This window comes from Peromyscus californicus, unplaced genomic scaffold (genome assembly GCF_007827085.1).
Source record: "Peromyscus californicus insignis strain IS unplaced genomic scaffold, ASM782708v3 Scaffold_3__1_contigs__length_106647218, whole genome shotgun sequence".
NCBI lineage: Eukaryota > Metazoa > Chordata > Mammalia > Rodentia > Cricetidae > Peromyscus > Peromyscus californicus.
In genome coordinates this window covers 49,932,856-49,945,752 of record NW_026294551.1, presented here as the reverse complement: position 1 = coordinate 49,945,752, position 12,897 = coordinate 49,932,856, and the positions used below count along the sequence as shown (strand labels likewise).

Below are 12,897 nucleotides of genomic sequence, written 5' to 3'. Positions count from 1 at the left end.
TTTTTGGTTTTTCGAGACAGGGATTCTCTGTGTAGCTTTGCGCCTTTCCTGGAACTCACTTGGTAGCCCAGGCTGGCCTTGAACTCACAGAGATCCGCCTGGCTCTGCCTCCCAAGAGTGCTGGGATTAAAGGCGTGCGCCACCACAGCCCGGCTCTCATAATCTCTTTTTTTTTTTTTTTTTTTTTTTTTTGGGTGGCGCACGCCTTTAATCCCAGCACTCGGGAGGCAGAGCCAGGCGGATCTCTGTGAGTTCGAGGCCAGCCTGGGCTACCAAGTGAGTTTCATAATCTCTTTTTATTCTTATGGGTGCATGAGAAAAAACTGGCTCCTCTCTTGGTGATTGAAGGGCTAGTTTCAGCCATCAAGATGGTCTGTTTGTGCTCTGTTGCCCTCACCCAGGAGATCCCAGAGACTCGGCTACCAGGAGCTGCTTGCTCTGTTTTTACTGTGAGAGGGCTTTTCCTTTCAGATGGCCCCACAGCCCCACAGGAATCCATAGACAGAATCTTCTCAACTATCAGTCAGTGATGTGGGCCTGAGAACTGTTTTAATATCTAAATCTAATTTAAACATAAACAAGTCCAAGGTGTATAGAGCTAGATTATTATTAACACAACTAATTAACTATTGTGTTTGTTTAGTAAGTTTCTGAACTACCTAGGAGTAAACTCATACTCACTTTAATTAGATTGTTTATATCTTTTCCCCCAGATATCCTGAGCTTTCTCATTGACCATATCAGACTTGCTTATAAATTAAATTGCTTTAATAAAAATGTTCTGGGGTTTGTATGGATTATTTAATTGGTATAATGGATTCTTTAATTAAAATGTTCATTGTTTATTGATTGATTAGGCCTCATTACGATCAACATTACCAGATGCTCAAATCTGTACTGTTGGATGTGGCTATTAAGTTGTCTGTCACAGCTTTCTTTTTTTTTTTTTTTTTAAAAGATTTATTTATTATGTATACAGTGTTCTGACTGCACATATCCCTGCAGGCCAGAAGAGGGTGCCAGATCTCATTACAGATGGTTGTGAGCCACCATGTGGTTGCTGGGAATTGAACTCAGGACCTTTGGAAGGGCAAGCAGTGCTCTTAACCTCTGAGCCATCTCTCCAGCCCTGTCACAGCTTTCTTAAGAGCTGGGATGGGAGACCAGGACTAGCGTGAGTGCTGACTCTTCAGGAAGTCACAAGAGTGCCCCCTGCTGTCAGGCAGAGAAATGGCACATCTAAGATAACCCAAGAGGCTTTAGCAAATGCAGGCAGTTCACTGTGAAGTCAGTGGCACCAATTTCTGTGATAGAGAGGTCCTGATGGTTTAGAAATGTTAATAATTAAATTGATGAAAAAGTAGGGTGTCTTAGTTACGGTTTCTATTGCTGTGAAGAGACATCATGCCCACAGCAACTCTTACAAAGGAAAACATTTAATTGAGGTGGTGGGTCAGTTCAGAGGTTCAGTCCTTTATCATCATGGCAGGGAGCATGGTGGCATGCAGGCACACATGGTGCTGGAGAAGTAGCTGAGAGTCCTATATATTGCAGCCACCGGGAAGTAAACTATGACACTGAGAGAAGCTTAAGCAGAGCCTGCCCCCACAGTGACACACTTCCTTCAACAAGGCCACACCTCCTAATAGTGCCACTTGCTATGAGCTTATGGGGCCCAATTACATTCAAACTACCACAGAAGGTTTTTATTTTTAATAATATCAGAAAATCTTTTACAAAAGAGTATTATGAAAATGAAAATATTCTAATTATAAATACACATTCAGTGTATGTAATTTGGTTTGTTTGTTTGTTTGTTTGTTTGGTTGGTTGGTTGGTTGGTTTTTCGAGACAGAGTTTCTCTGTGTAGCTCTGCGCCTTTCCTGGAACTCACTCTAGCCCAGGATGGCCTCAAACTCACAGGAGATCAGCCTGCTTCTGCCTCCTGAGTGCTGGGATTAAAAGTGTGCGTCCCCACCACCCAGCTGAAACTTCTTCTTATTGTAACATGTCTACATATTGATTTTAACTTCTTTTAAAAATAGTGTTGGAGGGTTGGTGAGATTGCTCCGCAGGCAAAAGTCCTTACTACACAAACCTGATGACCTGAGTTTGGTGCCCAAAACTCACTTTGGAAGGAAAGAACTGACTTGAAATTGTCCTCTGGCCTTTACCCCTTGGTGCGTTGTGGCACGCACACACACACACACACACACACACACACACACACACACACACACACGAATGAATGAGTAAAGGAATAAATTGGTGGGGAAGGGCTGGAGACAAGGTCTCACCACTAGCCTTTGCTTCTCAGGTGCTGGGATTAAAGGCATATGCTACCACAACCAGCCCTAAATTAATTCTTAAAGTGCCCTGGGAGAGGTGGTGCTTTGCACCAAGTCTGCAATGTTGATGGCAAATGGCTGTGTTCTTGTTTCTGGCCTAGTCTAACTATAAGGTTTGAAAATTTGCTCTTTGTTTTTCCCTTGTCTGTCCTCCCTTCCCCTGTCTCCAATCCACGGTCTGTCTCACTGCCTTCTTCCCCTCTTTCCCTACCTCTCTAACTCTTGTGGTCCTTCCCTGTTACCTAGTACCTCATCTACTGAGATTGAGAATTACCTGCTACTCAGTTATTTACAGTAGTATTGAAGTCCATTAACATTAGCTCTTAAAGTTTGCTATGTCCCTTTTCCATTTTCCTTCAGGACAGGAATGTTGGGCCTTAGAAGGGAGTGGTGAGCAGAGAGGAAATGTAAACTTAGGAGCGTACCTCCAAGTGTGTCTTGTGCTCTGCTGGGTACATCTAACTTTCCTTCATCTTGAAACCCGCAGAGTCTCAACACCTCTAAGATCAAGTACCATCTTTATGTCATAGAAGGGGAGACAGGACTACAGAGACTTCATTTTTCTGTCACTACTAAGTTCTGCCATGTGATTAGAAAAGTTTTTGTTAGCTGGGTGGTGGTGGTGGTGGTGCACACCTTTAATCCCAGCACTCAGGAGGCAGAGGCAGGTGGATCTCTTTGAGTTCGAGGCCAGCCTGGTCTATAGATTGAGTTCTAGGACAGTCAGGACTTTTTCCACAGAGAAACCCTGTCTCGAAAAAAACAAACAACAACAACAACAAAAAAAACAAAAAAAGGTTTTTATTGAGGGTGAAGGAAAGGAGAAGCAGTGGTAGATTAGATGAGGGGGCTATGAGTACCATTGGGCCTCTGTGGCTACCCTTGGAGGGGAATCTGATTGAAGGACCATGTCTTAGCCTCCTCTCTCCGTAGGCCTCATTCTGCGAGAGGCACAATAAGGTTTCCAGGAATTCTGTCATAGAATAAGTCCTGTATCTTCTATGCTAGGACGTGAAGACAACTTTGTGCCACAGGGATGTAGTTGATACTCTCTTGTTAGTCCTTCATCAAGTCTCGTTGCCTGGCTTTGTGGAGATATACATTGTGCTCAATTTTCTCTTGATGTACTGTGGTCTGATTTGTGTGTGGCACTCGAGATTGAATCCATAGCCTCTTGCACACTAGGTCTGACTCATAATTATTTCACTATCTTATCTATTTTGGGTGGTTCTTTAAAATGTAGTTTATTGAATTATATTTATTTTATTTGTAAAACTTTATGTGTGCGTGTGTGTGTGTGTGTGTGTGTGTGTGTGTGTGTGTGTGTGTGTGTGTGTGTGTTTTGAGCGGGTATCTGGGGAAACCAGAACAGCACCAGATCCCTTGGAACTGGAGTCACAGGCAGTTGTGAACATGTGTTGGGAACCAAACTTAGGTCCTTTGGAAGAACAACTCTTCTTAGCTGCTAAACTATCTATTTAGTCCACATACATCCCTCCTGCTCTCCCGCCACCCACACCCAATGTTGCTAGGGATTGAACACAGGGCTTCCCAAATACAAATACATCCTAGACACTCTACCACTGTCTTTCTTTCCAGACCCTGAATTACAGTTTATTCACTTATTTTAATCATCATCATCATTATTACATATGTATAAGTGTTTTGGCTGCATATATGTCTGTGTACCATGTAAATTCAGTACCCATGAAGGTCAGAAGAGGGCATTGGATCCCTTAGAACTGGAGTTACAGGTGATTTTCAGCTGCCATGTGGGTGCTGGGAACTGAACCTGGGTCTCTGGAAGAACAGCCAGTATTCTTAACCTCTGAGCCATCTCTCTAGCCATCTGAATTATAATTTATACAAAATAAAAATTTATCTTTTGGGAGGATTTTTAAAGAGGTATTTATTAAGCACAGACCCTCATATTTGAAACTCTGAGTATTAAAGTTAGTATAATAGAATTGTCTGGAATCTGCAGGCATGTTCCATATAATTCAGTGCCAAAGAACTGAAGCCAATCTGTTTTGTGTTTGATTGCAAAATGACCTGTGCATGTGATTCAGAAGTTTCAAGTGATTACTTTTGAGGCTATTGAGGTTTTAAGCTTCATAATTTTCTTTTTGCAGGTTATTTTGATTCTACTCAGAACAGTGTGGTGTAATATACTATCTAGTACAAGACTGCAAAGCACGGTGTAATCCCAGGCTGAGACAAGAGTAGTCTGACTTCAAAGCTAGCTTGGGCTACATAGTGAGACACCCTGTCTCAAAAATAAAATGTATATGATCAGTTTTAGTAAAATTATAATAAAAATTGAGTTCAATAAGTAAAAATCTCTACATACTTCCTTATGAAACAGTATTCAGTCTTATATCTTAGTTTTATTAGACATAGCTGGTGCCTTAATTATTTTTTGGTTTATTTATTTATGAATGTATTTGCCTTGCTAATACTATTCATCATTAATGAAAATCTCTTACAGATGTGAGAAGGGTGTTATGTCTCTGGTGAATGTTAGGAACTGTATTCGCTTCTATCAAACTGCCGAGGAATTAAATGCCAGCACACTGATGAACTACTGTGCAGAAATTATTGCAAGTCACTGGGTGAGTGAGAGATTGAGAGGTGTGGACAGAGCTTCCACACTGGCAGCCAGAGATCCCAGTGTAAGCCCTGCTTTCTTCAGTCGCCTCTCTGACACATCATCTTTGCTGTTTGCAGTCTTGAAAAATAAGCAGTTGGATTAGATGACCTGTGAGGCTTTTTTTCTGTTCTGAAACTGTTCTGAGGGTTTAGAGTGGACCAGGCAGAGGTAGCTGAGGTTCCGGAGCAGAAGTGAAGAAGGAACACCTGCCTTTAGCATCATCCTTGAGAAGCTGAGACCCAGTGTGCGCTGCCCATGGAAGAGCTTCCTCCACTATAAGAGGCATTCTTAAACTTCAGCGTCTTTTCTTGGGTTTTTATTATAAATAACAGGCTTCACATTTCTTGTTATGGTTTGATTTTGTATTTTTTATGTGTATGCAGGTACACATACATGCTTGTGGAGGCCAGAGGACAGCCTCTGGTAGAGTTACTCAGGTAGTATCCACCATATTTTGAGACAGGGTCCCTCACTGGCCTAGAGCTCACTGATTAGGTGAGTTCAGCTGGCCAGTGAGCCCCAGGGGTCTTCCTGTCTCCTTCCAAGCACAGGGTTTACAAGCCGAGCTTTTTTTTTCTTCACCCCATTAAATAATAAATAAAACAACAACCAATGTTGTTTTATGAATTAGCTTCTGTGATTGTTTTGTATACAACATTATTGGAAGAACCTTGGAATTCTACAGAAAGATTTCTAACAGAACTGGTGTGTGTGTGCTTAGTGCCATGGACTTATAGCCCTAACAACTTGGGAGGCTAAGGCAGGAGGATGCTGAGTTCATGGTCTGAGCTGCAGAGCAAGTTCAAGACCAGCCTGAGGAACTAGCAAGACCCTTTCTCAGAAACATTTTGAAGTGCTGGGAATACAGTTCAGTGGTCCAGTGCTTCCACATGGCAGCTGACAATCACTGTACAGTGGTACAAATGCCTGAAGCCCTCGATTTGATCCCCAATAATACTAGAAAAGTGGCGTTATTGTTTTTTGCTTTGAGGTAAGATCTCATTCTGTAGCCCAGACTGAAGTGGAACCCACTGTGTAATTCAGACTGGCCTCAAACTTATGGCCAACCTCCTGCCTCAGCCTCTTGAGTGTTGGTATTAAAGGCACGTGCTGCTGCTATGCCTGCTGACAACTAGCTTTGAAGAACCGGCAGAATGGTGGCCTTCCCTTGCTGAGAGCACTGCAGCTGTGGCTCAGAGGGTTGTTTGCTGCAGTTCCGACTGTTTTGAAGGGGCCGTCTTCGTAGACTCAGTAGGAAGAGGACTCTAAGCTCATAGTAGGGGTCCTCCATGGCTTGTTCCTGTTGGAGGTCAGCATTGATAGTCGGCTGTCCAGTCTCTGAGGCCCAGCAGAGCTGTGATGAGTAGAGTGTGGTGGCAAGTGCTTCTTACTCCAGGTCCTGACTTAGTTGTTTTCTCACTGTCAGACTGTGCGTGAGCTCTCTAGCCTCCTTAGGCTTCACTTTCTTCTGTAAAACAGGCAAAGATAGTTGGGAAATGTTAAGACCTTAAAGTAGGGCTTGACACATGCTTAGTAATGACAGCTGTTCTTATTAACCCTTTCCATTGTTTTAACCCTAGGATGACTTGCGGAAGGAGGACTTCAGTAGCCTGAGTGCTCAGTTGTTATACAAAATGATCAAATCCAAGACGGACTACCCACTCCATAAAGCTATCAAAGTGGAGAGAGAAGATGTAGTCTTCCTCTATCTTATTGAAATGGATTCCCAGGTATTGTAGAAGCATTTCCATATTTTTCCTATCTCTCCCCAAACCTTAATGCTATCTAGACTCCCTGCTTCCATCTGTACTGTCACTGGACATTCTAAGAAAGTACTGCTGACATGTTCATGTTGCTTTTGAGCATTTTCTGTTTTGTTCTGTTCCTCAGAATTCATCAGTCTTAGTACAATCTAAAGCCACATTCATATTTCCAGATGGTTGTCACAGCAGTACCTGACTTCAGGCCCCAATCTTTGTTTTTATTTCTTACTAAAACAAGTTTTCACAAATTCAGTGCCCTAAACCAACACATATTCTGGGTTGGTTGAGAGCACTTCCTGCTTTTGCAGGGGACACGGGTTTGGTTCCCAACACCCGCATGGCAGCTCAGAACCATCTGTAACTCCATTCCCAGGGAATCCAATACCCTCTTCTGACCTCTGGAGGCACACGTGGTCCACACACTACATTGAGGCAAAACACTCATGCACATAAAATACTGTTTAAAATAGTAACAGCAACACATCAGTTTATTACCTATCAGCTTTGCCTGTTGGAGGTCCAAGCCAAAAGTCACAAGACTAAAATCAAGTTGTTTGTAGACTGTGCTCTTTTATGGAGCTGGGGGAAGAATCTGTTTCCTGCTCACATAAGTTGTTGACAGAACTCTCTAGTAGTCCAAGGCCTCCATTTTCTTGTGAGCTGAAGACTGTTCTCAGCTTCTAGATGTTCCCACAGTCCTTAGCTTAAAAGAAGCATTGCTTCTATCTTTAAAGCCAGCAGAAACAGGTCAAGTCCTAATTTCACCCCTTAATGACCTACTCTTCTACTTTCCTGTTTCCCCCCCACCCCCCACCCCAGACAGGGTTTGTCTGTGTAGCTTTGGAGCCTGTCTTGGAACTTACTGTGTAGATCAGGCTAGCCTCGAACTCACAGAGATCCACCTGCCTCTGTCTCCTGAGTGCTGGGATTAAAGGCATGCACCACCACCCGGCCTTCTGTTTCACTTTTAAGAATGAATATTGTTACAAAGTGGGGCCCTGTAGGCTGGTTCAGAATCCTCTCTAGCTCGTGGTACTTAGCCTTAACACATCTGCAAAGGTACTTTTTTGCCATGTAAGTTGACATGCTTACATCATCTGGTAATTAGGGCATGAACATCTGTGGAGTGGGGGTAGAGGGCATTATTCTACATACACACTGCCTTCAAAGGAGTGCAGATGGAAGTATGGTTTATCATTAGTGTCTGTGCTAAAGAGGACTCTGTTAAACCACCTTTTATGAAAATCTTAACTCTTTTTCATAAAGTTCTCTATGCTGGCTTGTCTGTGGTATCTGTCCTGTGTTGTGTCTGGTGTCTGTCTCCCCCTCCCCACTCCCCCAGTGCCATCTGCATTTCTCCTGTGGTGGCCTTCAATCACCTTTGTCGCCCTTTGCTCAGTAATCACTATTGTTTTTTTGAGACTGAACGCACATGCTCTCGGGAAGCCTGATCGGAAGTGTGAGTGGTGTTGAATCTGAGGACTAAGCAATGCCATTGTGCCAGAGCATTAGAATTGGCACTTGAGCCGGGTGGTGGTGGCGCACGCCTTTAATCCCAGCACTCGGGAGGCAGAGCCAGGCGGATCTCTGTGAGTTCAAGGCCAGCCTGGACTACCAAGTGAGTTCCAGGAAAAAAGGTGCAAAGCTACACAGAGAAACCCTGTCTCGAAAAAGAAAAAAAAAAAAAAAAAAGAATTGGCACTTGGGTAGGAAGTGTGGTGACACACACATTTACGGGAGAAAGGCCATGTCTGTGAATTTGAGAGCAGCCTGGTCTACATACTGAGACCCTGTCTCAAAAAGGGTTTTCATCTGGGAACGATTAAAGGTGGTTGTATTTTCTGTCTGAGTGCTGATTTCCAGATTTCTCTGTGCAGCTCCCTGGGAAGCTGAACGAAATGGATCATAATGGAGATCTTGCATTAGATCTGGCTCTTTCACGGCGACTAGAGAGTATTGCTACCACTCTGGTTAATCATAAAGCTGATGTGGACATGGTAGACAAGAGTGGCTGGAGCTTGTTACATAAAGGAATCCAAAGAGGTAAGGAGAAATGAAATTTACATTTTTCTCTGTACACAATATAACTCTCTGTAGTTATAGTTTTGAAGCTTCCTAGACTCAGTTCCAGGAATTCCCAAAAGACCTTGAGTCTGCACACTTAGCCTGCATGGCTTAGAACTTGTGATTGTTGAGTCAGAGGGTCACTATTGAAACACTATTGGCCTTGTCAGTTTGTCTGTTCATAGTGCCACCAGGGCCTGAGTAAGACAAGCTAGATAGATGATCTTTAAGAAGTAAGTACCTTTGGAGCCAGGTGGTGGTTGTGTATACCTTTCATCCCAGCATTCAGGAGGCAGAGGCAAGTGGATCTCTGTGAGTTCAAGGCCAGCCTGGTCTACAGAGTAAGTTCGAGGCCAGCCAGGGCTGTTACACAGAAACCATGTCTCGGGAAAAAAAAAAAAAAAGGAAAAAAAAGTACCTTTGGAGTAGTGTGGTGGTAATTTCTGTGAGTTCAAAGTCAGTTTAGTTTATATAGTTAGTTTTGGGACAGTCAGGACTACACAGAGAGACCCTGTCTCAACAACAAAAATACAACCAAAACCCAAAAAAAGAAATCCTTTGGGGGCTGAAGCAATGGTTAGTCATTTGAGAGCACTTGCTGCTCTTGCACAAGACTGGGTTCCCAGTAAGTGGTTCACAACTGCTTGTAACTCCAGCTCCCGAGGTTCTGACCCCGTCTTCTGGTTCTACAGGTACACACCCTGACGTCCACCCACACAGACATTTACACATTATTTTTTAAAAAAATTAAAAAGTACCTTTTGTGAGCAACACATGTCTACTTACTTCATTCCATTTTCTTCAGGAATTGTGCCCAGAAGTCTGTTAAAATCTTAGGAAAGGCTTAAAGGCCCAGATAGCCAAAGTAATCCTCAGCAGAAAGAGCAGTGCTGAGGTACCAGCAGTCACGCCTGATCTCAGATTATGTTACAGAGACTCAAGAACAAAAACAGCAAGTTACCGGCCCAGAAGCAGGCATGTAGACTGATGAAATAGAAAATTGAGGACCCAGAAATAAATGCATAGTTATAGCATCCCAATTTTGAGAAATCTGTCAAAAACATACATTGGAGGGAGACTGAAGAGACAGTGCTGTGGTTAAGAGTTTCTCTTGCCAACACCCATTTGGCACCTCACAACTGCCTGTAACTCCAGCTCCAGAGATTCTAACACCTTCTGGACTTCTTGGGCACAGACATACATTTGGTACACACTCACAAACACATATTAAAAAATAATAAGCCGGGCGGTGGTGGCGCACGCCTTTAATTGCAGCACTCGGGAGGCAGAGCCAGGCGGATCTCTGTGAGTTCGAGGCCAGCCTGGTCTCCAAAGCGAGTTCCAGGAAAGGCGCAAAGCTACACAGAGAAACCCTGTCTCGAAAAACCAAAAAAAAAAAAAAAAAAAAAAAAAAAAAAATAATAATAATAATAAAAGTAAAAAAAATACATCGGAGCAAAGACAACCTCTTTTTTTTTTTTTTTTTTTTTTTTTTTTTTTTTGGTTTTCTGAAACAGCGTTTCTCTGTGTAGCCCTGGAGCCTGTCCTGGAACTGACTCTGTAGACTAGGCTGGCCTCGAACTCACAGAGATCCACCTGCCTCTGCCTCCTGAATGCTGGGATTAAAGGCAGGCACCACCACTGCCAGGCTAGACAACCTCTTTAACCAAGAGTGAACCTAGATCTATACCTCTCACCTTCACAGAAATCATTTCAAAACGGATTAATGACCTTAAATGTAAGTCTAAAACTTAGAAACTGCTAGAGCAGCAGTTCTGAACCTGGGGGGTGGGGGGGTCACAACTCCTTTGAGGTTACATATCAGATATCCTGCATATCAGGTATTTACATTACAATTCATAATAGTAGCAAAATTACAGTTATGAAGTAACAATGAAATAATTCTATGGTTGGGGTCACCACAACATCCGAGGAACTGTATTAAAGGGTCACAGTGTTAGGAAGACTGAGAACCAGTGTGCTAGAAGAAAGAGGCGTAAGTAAAACACCTCAGGGTACAAGCACAGGCAAGAGCTTTCTGAACACTGTTCCAGCAGCAAGGAGATACATCCCAAAGTCAAAATGAAGAGGCTTCTGGACAACAGAGAAAACAGTCACCAGAGGGAAGAGACCTTTGCTGGTCACGTATCAGATGGGGAATATTCAAGGGATGTAAAGAACTGCAAAAATTAAACAGTTTTTAAAAAGCATCCAATCAATAAATGAGCTAAACTGTCAGGTCCCAAAAAAGGATATACAAATGGCGAATAAAACCTGAAAGTGTCCCACATCTTTAGCCACCAGGAAAATGCACATTAAAATTCCTTTGAGAGTCTATCTCATTCCAGTTCAGAATGGTTGTCGTCAGGAAAATAAATGACAGGATAAAGAGATGGTTCAGTAGGTAAAGGACTTGCTGCCAAGCCTGTTCACCTGAGTCTGATTCCTACGACCTACGTGGTAGACGGGGAAAATTGACTCTGCAAAGTTGTCTTCTGACCTCCACACTCAGGCCATGGCCATGTGCATGCCTGCTTATCTGCATACACATGAAATAAACAAATACAAAAAAAATAAAACATAAAGGACAAGTGGTTAAGAGTCAATTATGAGGTGTAGAGTTCTAATCCCAGCACACAGGTAGCAAGCTGGGTGTTCTGTGTGTACACCTGAATTCCATCTCCAAGGTAGGCCGAAGACAGATCCTCCCAGCTTGCTGCCTCCAGCCTATCAGAGAAAGTGTAAGCCCCGAGGTTCAGGGAGAGACACTGCCTCAGAGGAATAGACAGAGTAGGAGGGGGACACCCAACAGCCTCTTCTGACTCCTTGCATGCACACAGACAGGCATGTGCACCTGCACATACATGCATGCACTCAAAATGGCACATACAAATAAATAACAAAAATATAAAAATCCTCAGGTGCTAATGAGGATATGGAGAAAGAGGAATTCTGTTTTAATTTTTGAGACAGAGCCTCACTATGTAGACCAGTTGGCTGTGAACTCACAGAGGCTGCCTTTGCCTCCCAAATTCTGGGATTATATTTACTGATAGGAATGTAAACTTGTACAGCCATTATGAAAAATCAGTGTGGAGATTTCTCAAAGTCAATTAAAGTAAAGCTGCTGTGTGGCACAGCTCTTGTTTATACGGGTGAAGGCCTCTAAGTTGGCACACAGAGGTGTTTGTGTATGTTTGTGGTTGCGCTGTCCTAATAGCCAGAAAATGGCTGTTGATCAACAGATGACACTGCTGTCGCTCGGCTGTGGTTTTGTTCTTTAACAGAATGTACTGTGTGAATGTTGATGCTGCTGCAGCTGCAGCTCTCTCCCCGTTCTGGGCGGAGTGTTTAGGGTAAGTGTCCTTCTGAGCTATGTAGAGTGTTGAGCTTGCTGGCTAGTAGAGAGGAAAGTTTTACTCATCACTGGGTAGGAAACCCTTAGAGCAGGGCACTGTGGAGAACAGATGCGTTGTCCCAAGCACACACAGCACTTGGCTCTGGGTTTGTGCTCACTGGGGAAAGTTTCTACCACATAGGGAATTGTTCTCTCCCACTCTGTTTAGTATCTGAAGTGTTTATTTTGGAAACAGATTCACTTGTTACTAAAAAAACAATTAAGTTCCTTTCCTCTCTGGGAGCTGAATTCTTCTGTTTCATGAAAAACATCTCTGGTGAGTTATTAAATATTTGGGTGATTGCTTAGTTACAGAAATTGCCAAGACAGTTTTGATGTGTGTTCTAGAGTGATTTAATCTTTCATTCTGAATTTGTGAAATGTCTGGAAGTATGTGGATTCTAGTGTGAATATAGCAGACTTTCAAAGGGGTGTGGCATGGGCAGAGCACTGACTTGGGCTTGAATCCTGGCTTACGTGTTGCTTTGACAATCACTTGTCCACACTTATGTTGACTTTTCTCGTCTATAAAATGGGAAGGGATCTTTCTGCTTCACCAGGCTGTTAGCATAGTGAGACAGGGTGGGGATGTACCCCAATGAATGCCAGCTGACCAGTAGAGTAAACATAGTGGCCTTTGTCTTGTCTGGGCATTGGAGTACCATAGCCAGACCC

General features: G+C 43.1%; 1 protein-coding gene across 2 annotated transcripts in view; it reads left to right on the top strand.

Annotated features, from left to right (window-relative positions):
* Positions 1–12,897, top strand: part of Ankfy1 (ankyrin repeat and FYVE domain containing 1) — a 68,921-nt gene that overhangs the window by 21,425 nt on the left and 34,599 nt on the right. For both annotated transcript variants that reach the window (XM_052756187.1, XM_052756188.1), the window contains exons 5-7: positions 4,837–4,960; positions 6,579–6,728; positions 8,639–8,804. In XM_052756187.1, the coding sequence (XP_052612147.1) occupies positions 4,837–4,960; positions 6,579–6,728; positions 8,639–8,804 (440 nt within the window). The remainder of the gene's footprint in view (positions 1–4,836; positions 4,961–6,578; positions 6,729–8,638; positions 8,805–12,897) is intronic.